The 12,858-nt window shown below is 39.9% G+C and overlaps 2 protein-coding genes and 1 long non-coding RNA gene across 3 annotated transcripts in view; 2 read left to right on the forward strand and 1 right to left on the reverse strand.

Annotated features, from left to right (window-relative positions):
* The window catches only part of pah (phenylalanine hydroxylase), a 16,539-nt gene extending 12,754 nt beyond the window's left edge, over positions 1–3,785 (forward strand). Inside the window, exons 8-13 of the mRNA XM_017411679.3 lie at positions 199–268; positions 407–463; positions 1,523–1,618; positions 1,980–2,113; positions 2,198–2,313; positions 3,281–3,785. Of these exons, the coding sequence (XP_017267168.1) occupies positions 199–268; positions 407–463; positions 1,523–1,618; positions 1,980–2,113; positions 2,198–2,313; positions 3,281–3,324 (517 nt within the window). The 3' untranslated portion in view covers positions 3,325–3,785. The remainder of the gene's footprint in view (positions 1–198; positions 269–406; positions 464–1,522; positions 1,619–1,979; positions 2,114–2,197; positions 2,314–3,280) is intronic.
* A 1,257-nt stretch (positions 3,786–5,042) lies between these two features.
* Positions 5,043–10,529, forward strand: th2 (tyrosine hydroxylase 2). The gene is made up of 12 exons (XM_025004954.2): positions 5,043–5,256; positions 5,981–6,155; positions 6,242–6,330; positions 6,408–6,475; positions 6,547–6,597; positions 6,684–6,829; positions 7,971–8,106; positions 8,184–8,253; positions 8,323–8,379; positions 8,491–8,586; positions 8,676–8,809; positions 10,260–10,529. The coding sequence occupies exons 1-12, from the start codon at positions 5,050–5,052 to the stop codon at positions 10,423–10,425; spliced, it is 1,395 nt and encodes a 464-aa protein (XP_024860722.1). The 5' UTR covers positions 5,043–5,049; the 3' UTR covers positions 10,426–10,529.
* Positions 5,117–8,696, reverse strand: LOC112450369. The gene is made up of 4 exons (XR_003038958.2): positions 7,286–8,696; positions 6,723–6,822; positions 6,050–6,137; positions 5,117–5,231 (listed from the first exon to the last, which is right to left on the reverse strand). It is a non-coding gene; the product is annotated as an uncharacterized LOC112450369 (long non-coding RNA).
* Positions 10,530–12,858: the final 2,329 nt, after the last annotated feature.

Genomic DNA, 12,858 nt, shown 5'->3' on the forward strand with positions numbered 1-12,858 from the left:
TCATCAAAATTAAACGAAATAAACATTTGAAATATATGAGTTTGTATATAATGTATGAATATAATATACAAGTTTCACTTTTTAAATGGAATTACTGAAATCAATCTACTTTTTCATGATATTCTAATTTTATGACCAGCACCTGTATATATAAACACCACATTAATATTGTTTAATTAAAAGTTACCTCTAAAACAGGGATGTCTGCCATGAACTCCTGGGACACGTTCCTCTGTTCGCTGACCCTAGTTTTGCCCAGTTTTCACAGGTAACTATCCTTTTGAAGCAAAAATAATTCACTTAATATGCACTTCAAATAAATACATACTGAAGAGACAGCTAAGTCTAAATTATTATAGATGGACCTAGTTTTCTAATCTATCTACTTTTGCTCGGCTCTACACAGGAAATCGGTCTTGCATCTCTCGGTGCCCCAGATGAGTACATTGAGAAACTTGCTACCGTGAGTATAATCAAAGACAAAATCTCAATTTTAGAAAGTTTAATTAATAAAGAATGTATTCATTTACAAGTTTTAATCTAACTAAACAACAACAACAGAACAACTCAATCAATTTCCCGTTTTGACTTCTGTAAATCATAAGATACTCTTGCAGACTTTCTTCTTTGATAACAGCAAACAATAGCCAGTTTATTGTCATTTTTATTCATTTTTGATACGTTTTTTACACATAACAGTGAAATTTTAAACAATCTAGGGCAAAAACTTGTATTTATAAAAGAACATGTCTAAATTCCCACATTGATGGTCATAGGATAGCACTTTGATATGATTCATTCTGAGCATTTACCAAGAATTATCCAACCGTTTTCTCATTGAACCTAATGCCGATATTATTAGAAATTAATATATCAGAAGACGGGATAAGTTGATGCCGACCATGCTAACTGACATTACTATTAAGCTTAAGTGCAAAAACATATATTGATTTAAATAATAAGATGTATTTGTGTACCAGTGAAAAGGGTAAAACTTTTTAAGTAGGGTTCTGTGCAAATGTTGGGAACATTTAATGTGGTAATTGTTATAGATGGCTCATTGAATGACTTCAGTTTGGACAAACAGAGTTCAAGTCTGACACATCAACCTGATATAATAATTATGGATGAAGCATCTTCATCTACTAACGCTGCCGTGTTGTATTTTCAGAGCCAGAATCCGAGCAACTTCTGGAAAAAATTATATACGGTGTATTTTTTAAATTTATTTTTTACTCAGGCAAATGTCCCCTTTGTTTCCAAGAACTTAAAGCTTATACTGCAGCCACAAGCACAACAAACTGGTGCCGCCTGGAACGCTTCCTGTCGTAATATCATAATATTTCAGCTGGAATAACCTGAGGAATTCCACTTCAGGAGATCTGAACTATCCTTTTAAGCAACGGATTCAAGGAAAACCTGCTGAAAAACCTTACAGCAACCTTCCTTCTGTTTAGTTTTGATGATATTTTGTTTTGCCTTTGCTAGACGGATCACATTTATGAACCCTGTGTGTCCTCAGGTGTACTGGTTCACCGTGGAGTTCGGCCTGTGTAAGCAAGGCTCTGAGATAAAAGCTTACGGAGCCGGCCTGCTTTCATCATTTGGAGAGCTGAAGGTACGAGGGAGCCGAGTCACAAGAAATCACTTTCTGCAAGCCCAGGTTTATGAGTGTTACATCACCTTCGTCCTGTGGCACAACAGCAGCAGGGAGTGGGTTAGTGGTCCACTAAGGTTCAGGTTTAATGTGTCGGTGCCAGCAGGGTGCCAGCAAAGTGGTTCAGTGGGTGAGCGGAGGCAGAAAAAGGACGAGTGGCTCGCTATCCAGGTCACAGGTTACATCAGATGCTGGTGACGGATGTTCCCCCAGCCACGTCCGAAACAAAGTGTAGAATCGTGCTGCACTTCCTACTTACAGGGACACTCATTGAGAAAACGGAAACTGGATAGTACAGTATGTTTTTATGTTCTTTTTCCAGTACTGCCTCACAGACACGCCCAAACTTCAGCCCTTTGACCCCGAGAAGACCAGCCTGCAGAAATACCCGATCACCGAGTACCAGCCCGTTTACTTTGTGGCTGAGAGCTTTGAGGACGCCAAAGAGAAAGTCAGGTAAGACACGAGCTCTTTCCGAAATGTCTCTGCAGTCTACGTGTGCAGGGAGGACGCTGAGCACATTTTTGTCTTCGTCCACAGGAAGTTTGCGTCCACCATCACCAGGCCCTTTTCAGTTCGTTACAACCCTTACACCCAGAGTATCGAAGTCCTGGACAACACCCAGCAACTCACCAACCTCGCCAACTGCATCCACGGTACGCACCAGCTCATATGCAGATATATTAAATTATTTTTGTCAAAACTGGCTTTCTGATGCACATTTCATCCACATGCAATGGGTGTTTTAGGTAGAAAAATGGAGGTTATTAATATATATGTTATAAAAGAAATTTGGAAATGAGGATGTTGCAGCCAAACTCAGCCAAAGACAGCTAGCTAATGCTTTGAAGTTTCTTCTTTTGCGTTTTGGATATTCGCACCACCTACTGGCTCAGCATGGGTATTTCAGCGTTTATATATGTTAAAGAGCAGTAAAAGTATCTGCCTAAAGGATACCTGGAGCAGTGCAGTCACGTTTCCAGAAGAAAAAGCAAAAAATATAGAGACAAACTTCATCCAATTAAATAAATCTGTTAAAAAAGCTATTAAAAATCGTGATGACAGTGATGATAGCGCACCTCATTTGTTTTAGTTCTTTGCCTCCTTAAAAATCAAACTTTTACAGGAAACAGGAAGTATAGTAAATATACTGAACATGAGCTTTTTAGTCAACATTTTCTTTTTAACAAGTTTTAAAACCTGGTTATTCTTCCTTTTATGTACCAATAGATGTGGTGGCTGCAATCACTGCTTCTTAAAACCTAGAATCCTGAAAATTCTCAAGTATTTGCCACCTTTTATGATTTCCCCTTTTAGATTTCTGCTGTCTCAGATGTATTTTAAGAGTCCATATTTGTATTAGAACACAAAAAAAAGTGGCACTAATAATATAATATAATAACGCCTCAGCAACGCCACACATCAACCGTGAAGAAAACAGGTGAGGCTTCCTCAGTCAGTGGGTTATTAACCAGCTGACCGAGCAGGACAAGAGGGGGATGGGTTTTTATCTCTCCGCCTGATTATGAAATCTATTGATGTGTTGCTTATGAAAAAAGTATTTTGAGCAGCAGCTTGGGTTCATTTCTTGTCTCCACTTTTATTTATTTATTTTTTTTCCAGGTGACCTGGGGAAGTTGTGTGAAGCTTTACGGAAACTGGACTAACAGCTGACCCAGTGGGACTGGATCTCCTCTCGTCGTATAAACGATTGTTCAGTTACCGGGCTTCCTGTGGTTCTGCTTAGCACGCTTGAAAATTAGCCGCTGTCGTATTAAAACAAATATATTTGTGTAATCTAGCCAGTGGGAAAGCTTGTAGGAAACTGTATTTGAGAAAAATAAACTGTAGCTTGTAACGTAGAAATGGTAACGCCAACGCTGAAAATATCGCTGTCAGTTCTATACTTGCATTAATGAAACTGAATGTTTATCATTTAACATCTGCTGGTTGATGTATTTAAAGCCCAAACATGAACATTTACCTTCAAGAGTGACGCATTTATCTGATTTTTCTTTCTATGCAATTAAAAATAAAGATTTGTACTGTAAGTAGCTTTAAACTTTCTTCTGATGAATATTTTTATGCATGAAATTGAATAAAAACTAACAGTCCTCTTCTTATTTCATTTCTCCTCCATCTGCTAATGTTTCTACACAACAAAGAGGGATTTTTCTGCTCACCAGCTTTAACAGTATTCTAATAATCATAATTGTTGCACTTTTAAACCACTATTACTGAAACCTAAGACTTTTATTGTTTTGCAGTAAACAAGACATGTCCTATTGTTTGAAAATGTGCCATTTTAATACTGTTCATGTTGTTTGCTTCTCATCCTCAGTTACGCTGCTTTATGTTTTGGACAAATGGCTCATCTTAGGTCTATTCAACAAGCGACCCCCAGGCCAGATATGGCCCCTTTTTTTTAAAAAAAAAAATGGGCACATTGCTGGTTTATAAACTGGTTTATATGAATATGATGCTTAGAACATGGAACACATATTAAAGCTATTTCTATAATGTGAGGTTAATATTAAGCTTGTCGAAGTCTGAATGTGTCAAATAGACAATCTTTGGTAAAACATGACACTAAAGAAGAGTAAGCTGGGTAAAACCACGTACCTGTAAGCAGTTGGCTGACTGATTAATTGCTGCTTTTGCACAAAACAAGAGAGCCATCGCTGCATCCCAACGAGCATCTAAGAAATTAACCAAACAGAAGAAACCTTTGTTCTGAGGCTGAATCTATAAGAAGGTGTCCTTGATGAAAAGGTTTTACAAAATTCTTGCCTGAGGTCCTCAAAGCCCAGTAATTTCTCTTTCCTATGACCCAGCTGCAACTGAAGTTAAACAATCCTCACAAATCTTATTCGTTTCACTGATTTGAGAAGTAAAATACTATCTAAATTCATCTTTATTTTCCTGTAAGGTTGCCTCTTTCTAATTAACCCTTCCAGGTGTTTTATCTTCGATCAGTAAGACAACAAATCATCCTGATTTTGACGGTTTATTGGAAAAATAAAAGACAAACGCATGTAGGAGTTTTATCTTACTTGATTGTGGATGCTGCTGTTCTGTAAGAGATCTTTATAATAAAAAATATCTAATATCGATGTCAATCTTGTCAGAATTAAACTCATTTCTCCAAATTGAGTTGAGTCAAAGAGCCGTCTACAGCAGGTAAGATGTTCACAACCTTTCTACAGGACTCCACTTTAAAGGACCATTAATAAAATATGGAAATAAAACCATGACGCACAACAGGTCCCCAAAAAAAGCCAAACTCACGCGCTGCACCTGCGCAGCTCCTCTCCATTCAGCCGGGTTATTTAAAGCCACTGAGGAGGGGGGATGAAGGCACACAACCTGACCGAGCATCCTCCAGCAGAGACATGAAGACATTCAGCGGCAGGAAGCAGAGTCTGATCGAGGACGCGCGCAGGGAGCGCGGCAGCACCTCCTCGGGCTCCCCGGGGCCCTCCAAGCTCGGAGACGGCTTCGTGTTCGAGGACAAGGACGGCAGGGTCACCATGAACGTCCTGTTCACGCTCAGCAACGAGAAGAACTCCGGGTTCTTTCAGACGGGGAAAATATTTGAGGTAAGGAGTCAAAAACAACCAGAATCACACAGGAAAAATTTTTTTTTTATCTTAAAAGTATCATTCTAGTGAAATTAGAGCTCATATTGGGTAACTGCTGTTCAATACTTAATCATTTAAGATTACAGTGTGACAAGTACCAGGTCAAATCTTTTATAAACAACACATTTATAGGATAAATTCATCAAATGCTTCTTATGTAAACCTCTAATAAGAAAATGATCAAAGCAAAGCCACGTCATGGTGCTACAGATCCATTTAAATTAAAATTAGCCATTTAAAAATGTCGGTTTGTAAAATATCTGGGACAGGAATCTAACAGATTGTGTTAAAACTAACAATATTTGTAAGGCTCTAAGAAGAGTGTTTAATTCGTACTGTAAAATTTAATGAAACATTTGCAAATTAGTCACATTTTAATTAAACTACTTCCAAAATATTTGAGGAAAATTAATGTTTGTGTTAAACAATCAGTGGCATTTTAGAGTTGATTCTTTTTGTTTTAGGTTGAAATATTTCTAAAACGCATCAGCCGATTTTGTCGCCTTTGTGTTAAAATGTTGAGAACAATAAATCTTTGATGAATTTAAAAACAGTCATTCTAAACTGCAGGGGCTTTAGGTTTTGCTCTTAAACTGAAATTCCTTCCTTATATTTGGCACGCTGGGAGCGAAAGGCCAATGTTGGATGGGAAAGCTTGAGCAGAAACTTTTCTTTTCGTCAGACGTTCGAAGCCAAACTGCTTCACATCGAGAGCCGGATGAGGAAGAAGTCCAAAAGCGACCTGCCCGACCTGGAGTTCTTCATGAAGTGTGAGGTCCATCGCTCCGACCTGGACGTGTTCATCAATGCCCTGAGGAGGGTGGTGGGTGATGTTCGCTCTGTGCCAGAGGAAAAAGGCAAGAATCTGATTTCAGCGTCCCCTTTTAATTATCTGACCGGTCTGATCACAAGCAGCACTAATTAACCTCCGTCTGCATCCCAGCTCCCTGGTTTCCTCGACAGATAAAAGACCTGGACAGATGTAACCTGCTAATAACCAAATTTGACCCGGACCTGGACCACGATCATCCGGTGAGTGTCTCCTGCTAAAATTTATATTTACTGAAAAAGAAAAATGCTTATTTTCAACAAATTCACATGCTTTACAGGGATACAACGATTCAGAATACAGAAAAAGACGAGCCGCCATCTCTGAGCTTGCCTTCAGATACAAACAGTAAGTCCTGCTTCGAATTCATCCGATCCTGGTTTCAAATCTTTCTCCTAATCTGAGTGTTGTGGCTGCAGAGGCGACCCGCTGCCCTCCATAGAGTACACGGCGGAGGAAATCTCCACCTGGTAAGAACGGCCTGCACTGACGCTAAAGTGATGTGGTTAAAAATGGCAGAAGGGGGGGTGACGTTTGGGTGCGACTGTGCTTACAGGAGGCAGGTTTACCAGCAGCTGAGGAGTGTTTATCCTACCCTGGCCTGCAGGCAGTTCCTGGACGGCCTGCAGCAGCTGGAGGAGGAGTGTGGCTACGGAGAGGATCAGATCCCTCAGCTCAGAGACGTCTCTGCCTTCCTGAAAGGTGACAAAACCCTCAGTTTTCCTGCTAAAAGCAGACAAAAAGTGGAATTTAAAAAGCTCACTGCATATAAATACTAAAATTACTCACTTGTCAGGCTAACAATGCAAAACTTTAAAACACTACATTTATTATCATTAAGTGGGAATAAAATCCACAATATTCTTATTTAAGGGGTGCAAACTTACAAAAAACTTGCATTTTGATTTCTTTTTCTACTGCAAAAAGAATTAAGATATGTAAGAGTCTTTCTTTCACATTTTAACCAAAAAATAGTGAAATAATTTTCTTCAATGTAAAAACTTCAAACATAAAAAAAAGATAATTTAAGGAGTTTTCAGTCTTGGAAAAACTAGAAGACATACAAAAATAAATCTATATCAAGTCTTTGTAACAAAGTTAGTTAGAAGGACCCAAATGCAGGTTGAGAAATCCAAAAAAACTCAACAATTATTTTACCAAATGGACTCCCGTGAAGTTTTAGGCAAAGCAGGTTCAGGTAAACATGGCAGGAGCTAACAGAGGATCTGACGAAGCCTTAGGAGAAACTTATCAGTATTTATAAGCAGCGTGAGGTGATTAGAAAGTGGAGACAGGTGAGCATAGAGCTAGAAAGCAGAAGCAAGTGATGACATCTAGTGGGAGAAAAAAAAGACTACATGAAAACCCCCAAAAAACAACAATAAAAACAAAATCAGAAACCAGCACAAAAGACCCAAACTGTGACAGTGTTACTCTTATTAACACATTCTGAAAACAATCCAAAGATACCAAAAATCTGAATTTTTGATCATGGAAGACAGAAAAGCAATACTTTTTACATTTACAGAGTTATATGTGCTTACAATAACTTGCATTATCTGTTTTAAACTAACCAAAAGGCTTCATTTATCATTAAAACAGGAGTAGTCTGCTCATCAGGGTAAAAGAAATAACATGTAAAGAGGCTGTTGTTGCACCCTCTAAAATTTAGTTTTAAGCATCCTTTTCTGAAATAATTAAAAGCAGCAGAGAGCATGCATGCAGAGGTTTAGGATAACACAAAAATAAGTCATTTTTCTCCAGTTTTCCTTTTACCTAATGACATCATTGTGAAACACATATGTACCGGATTCAGTTTAAGTGTATTTATGTCTGTGTTCAGAGAAAACGGGTTTCCAGCTGCGTCCGGTCGCCGGCCTGCTGTCAGCCAGAGACTTCCTCGCCAGTTTGGCCTTCAGGGTGTTCCAGTGCACCCAGTACATCCGACACCCGTCCTCACCCATGCACTCCCCCGAGCCGTGAGTCGTTAATCCCGCACCATTCGCATCCATCCGCGCGGTGATTTTCTCTGACTCGGTTTGATGTGCCCCGACAGAGACTGCTGTCACGAACTGCTCGGCCACATCCCCATGCTGGCAGATAAAGAGTTTGCACAGTTTTCTCAGGTGAATATACAGCCTTTTGTTTTTGATTATAATCTGGTTCATGCCTTTAACACTTTTGTTTGTCACCAGGAGATTGGACTTGCTTCACTTGGAGCTTCAGATGAGGAAATTGAGAAACTTTCAACAGTAAGCATTTAATGAGCTTTCATTGCCACCTAGTGGTCAAAGAGGAGAACTGCAGCTCATCCATCCTCATAAATAATCCCTCAGACTTTTTGCTGTGTCCCTCTTCTGCAGCTGTACTGGTTCACTGTGGAGTTTGGCCTCTGCAAGCAGAACGGAGAGGTGAAAGCTTACGGCGCCGGACTCCTCTCCTCGTACGGGGAGCTCGTTGTGAGTGGGATCTTTTCGCTCGTGCCTAAATGTTTTCGCTGTGTGTGTGCTCAGGGGGTGCTGACAGGCTCTTCACTTTCCCTCCCCAGTACGCGCTGTCAAACGAGCCAGAGTACAAGCCGTTCGACCCGGAGGAGACGGCGGTGCAACCCTACCAGGACCAGACCTACCAGCCGGTTTACTTTGTGTCCGAAAGCTTTGAGGATGCAAAGATGAAGCTAAGGTATCGGTTCAGTGTCTGATGATGATTCCTGCTGAAATAACTCACACAAATGTAGTTTGATACTAACATTTAGAGCAGTTGGGTGTAAATTTAAAACAAAGAACAGGAGGCAGCTGACATGGAGATTTCAGTACTGCAAGTGAGTAAAATTCAAATATCAACTTTGTAATATTTTAGGCTCAGAAACGTCTACATTTTGATCTATAAAAAACGTGTTAGGAGAACAAAGAGCCAAAGAAATGGTGCCAGTGGCTCAATATGGTCACTGTGGTAACCACACATCTGTGTCTGTCACTCCTTGACAGCAAACTTAAGAGGCAGACAGAAACAGACTAAAAAGTAAGCCTCAAACAGTCACTGTGAGAAAACTTAAAGTTGTATCTTAAAAATTACTGAACTGCAAGGGCAGAAGATTCTGATGATCGTAAATGCAAACAATTATGTTTCTAGAGTGTCTTATGTAGGAGATATGACAGTTTTTAAAAATCATTCACTTCTAATTTTAAAGAAAATATTCTGAGCTACAATAAAACTGAAGTCTATAGAAGCTTTGGAGTACAATCTGCATTCTGGGGGGATTTAGGAGAAAAATGTACGTTTTGAAACAGTGAGAGACACACTGGATGAAAGAAGATATAAATGCCTACATTTTGATGTACAATTTTGTACATGTACTAAAAGATTATGGGAGTAAAAAGACATCATCGCACTCCAAAAAATCATAAAATTTAAACTGCGATTGTGGAAAAAAACGTAAAAGATATTAAAATGTCAGATTTAATGTGACCTGTCCAAAGTTTGAATGATGTTTCTACTGTGAGGTGTGTCTCAGCTACAGAGCTTCAAGGAGGGCTGGGCTTTCTCACTCAGTTCATCCAAACCCCACTGTTGTGTGTGGGGAAATTTTATTGCAGTTTTTACCATGTTTCGTCCACGTTGTACGGTGCATGCTTCCAAAGGTCACAAAGCCCGCTATTCAAATTGAGCTAATATTTAATATATAAATTTTCAAAGCTGCAGGGCCTGAAAATGGGTAAACACGAACAAAACATAATAAGGCTGCTTCGGTGATTATGCAATAAAGTGATCTTATTTTTTTTTGGTAATTAAAGGTATTACACCCTTGTCCTCAAGGGCATCTTTGAGCAGAAAAACCTTTATTTCAGCTTGTTAAAATGTTTTACAACTCAAGAGCTTTCATCATTTTCCTGCATCCTCCTCCTCCGAGCTGTTTTCGTTCTTCTCAAATCAGCACTTTGACTTTGTCATGTCAAACTAATTCACTTCTTTATTTTGTTGGCCCATAAACGCCCTTTCCTGGCATCGTTCAGATCAAATCTGGCTGCACATTTTATAGCTTTATTACAACACCTTCAAGCGCAGCAATCAGTGCCGAATGCTTACCCAGAAAACCTTTGCGAGGGCTTTAAACCGGCCTCTCTTTCAACAGGAAACATTCGGCGAACATCAAGCGCCCGTTTGACGTGCGCTACGAGCCTTTCACCTGCAGCGTCGAGGTTCTGGACCAGCCGAGCAAGATCCAAAACGCTCTGAGCCAGATGAGGGAGGACCTGAAGACCCTTCACAGCGCTCTGGAGAAGCTCGGCTCGTGTTAGGAGCCGGGCTAAACACTTCTGCAGAGATCAGAGAAACACAATCACAGAAAATCTCAGCGTAGTCATCTTTGGTTTCAATGTATGCTGTGGAGATGTAAAATAAAATAAATGCTTATTTTCATGAAGATGTGTCCTCAAAAGTTCGGGTTTTCCACTACAAGTGGTTCGGTGAACCACTACAATGCACGACTCGGAGGCCGTTTTCTAGCTTTTAATTCCAAACCAACTGTTTTCATTTGGAAAATTCTTGGAAGCCATTTATCTTCATGTGTTATTAAGCAGAGGGAAGGAGCTAATTATGAATGATTTAAGTATCGTGTTCTCCTTCTGCTGGATAAGGCCAGAGCCAGCAGTGAGGCCCAGAACATTACCAGGACCAGGTCACAGAGACCTCGCAGCCGACCGCAGAGCGGTCCGCGGGGCTGTGCTGCTGACAGATGCTCTTCTGGCTTTATTTCTCCTCCTGCGTGCGAATGGAGAATTTGAACTTGTTGGGAGATTTTTTTTTTCTTTTTTTCCTCTTCCCCTCCAGCATTTTGATCTCCACGCAGGCGACAATGCATAGCAGAGCCGCACACGTCAAAGCTTTCCCTCAAGCAGACAAATGGTCTCCATCTGCTGGATTCATAAAGCAACAGCATCATCGAGATGGTGGTTGGCAAGGCTTTCTTTCCCATAATTCCACTGCACAGTAAATCAAGCCTCCCTGGGAAAGCCTGTGTTTGCAGAGAGAGAGAGAGAAACTAAACTCACACTTTTGAAACTGTGCTCTTCAAGCCACAATCCCTCCGTGAAACCAAGTTTTTGGGATGCACAGCAAGTTGAAACCAAAGCAGGTTGCTGCAGCAACCAAACCACCACAACACAAATTCAGCTACACTCATGCGCCTCGCAGATCTCAAAACGGTGCATCCTCCAAGAAAAAGTATCTCACTGATTGATGTCAGGGCAGAAACATCTTAAAGCTGGCTTGGTCGCCTCATCCGAGCTGGAGGCGAGGTCATGGGGTTCACTCTGTCCTCAGGCTTGAACATCCTGGCAAGAGTTCTGAAATTACAGCTTTTGGATAAGGTTTAGTCAGCTGTTTGAAAAAAAAAAACAACAGAAAACTGTTTGACTTTAAGCTGAAAGTTCGGGGTTTAGAAAACATAAATATGGTCATTTTTGTCATGAACAGCATCATTTCAAATTAAGAAAATGATCTCCCAAATGTAATTTGTGCTTCTGAAACAAATATTTGCACAGCTTGATCAGGTCTGTGGAAAGGTTATAAACAATTAATATCTTACCTGTTGGAGACAGCTCTCCGAACAGCCTCAGTTTGAAGAAACTGTTTAAATCTGACAGAACTGATGAGCTAACGGCTAGTCCGAGCAGGACCAAGACCGAAGTGGAACGCCGTCGCCTTACAACAGAAAACTAGAAAAAAACTTCTAAATCTTCACGCTGCTGTCAGTTTCCCATTGCACAACAATCCAAGCAGAACCATTACAGTATTCATGCTGGCCGTGCCCCCAGGATGCACATGAAGTGCTACAGCAAGCTGCCGCTGCTATTTGCAGTTGCAAATAACAGAAGTTTACATAAACAGGAAATTGACAGCAATGAAAACAGTTAGGTGCAAGGACTGAAAATCAATGAAAAATAAAAGTATCAATACACAAACATCCGGTACATACAGAGCTGGGCTTTTTGTTTTTTTTTTGTACTGAATAAACCCAAAATCAGCCTGAATTAGAACGATACCAAGGAAAAAGCTTCTGTAGACATTCTATTTAAATAAGTTGTTTCTAAATTTAAATATAGATTTCAAACACAGCCTCTCATCCTGATTCAGAGGTTTAAAGCTCTGACTCAACATCAGAAAAGATAAATCCCAGAAAGCAAAAATCTTAAATCAGATAAATTTATTGCAGAAGTGAGACCTCCTTGAAATTTCCCAGCATCTGTACAACCCATATTTTTATTGGAGACTGAGTTGATCGGATTTGAGCTCATATGAGTTCTGCACATACATGAGCTGTAATTCCCTAATTCTTCTACAAGTTTGGATGCATATAACTTAAAAATAAAGCTTGAGATCTGAGCTTTAATCCAGTCTTTGTCATGAAGCTTCTAAATAAAAATAGACATTATGTGAACAGAAAACTGTGACGCTTTGCATTAACCTCACCCATAAAACATGGTTTTCTTTTAATTAAAGTATCAGGTTCTACGTAAGATATATAAAAGTCCCAACATATTGGATAACAGCCGCATCGATAGATTAGATAACCAAACTTGTGCATTTTTTTTACAGTCTGAGCTTCTCGTTAAGATCAGCACGAATCGTTTCATTCTGGGAAAAATCAGCTTCAAAGAGCCCTAATCTCAGTCTCTGTTTCCCCTCCTCATTACTTTTGTTTGCTCTCCGTTAGTTGAGCCTGGGATTAA

The sequence above is a fragment of the Kryptolebias marmoratus genome, linkage group LG18 (genome assembly GCF_001649575.2).
Source record: "Kryptolebias marmoratus isolate JLee-2015 linkage group LG18, ASM164957v2, whole genome shotgun sequence".
NCBI classification, from domain to species: domain Eukaryota; kingdom Metazoa; phylum Chordata; class Actinopteri; order Cyprinodontiformes; family Rivulidae; genus Kryptolebias; species Kryptolebias marmoratus.

Excerpts from the sequence above, each read along its gene's own strand:
- th2 (XM_025004954.2), top strand. The coding sequence starts at position 5,050 with ATGAAGACATTCAGCGGCAGGAAGCAGAGTCTGATCGAGGACGCGCGC. Across the intron at positions 6,331-6,407 it reads ACCTGGACCACGATCATCCG|GGATACAACGATTCAGAATA; the intron begins GTGAGTGTCTCC and ends CATGCTTTACAG. Across the intron at positions 6,830-7,970 it reads CGTCTCTGCCTTCCTGAAAG|AGAAAACGGGTTTCCAGCTG; the intron begins GTGACAAAACCC and ends GTCTGTGTTCAG.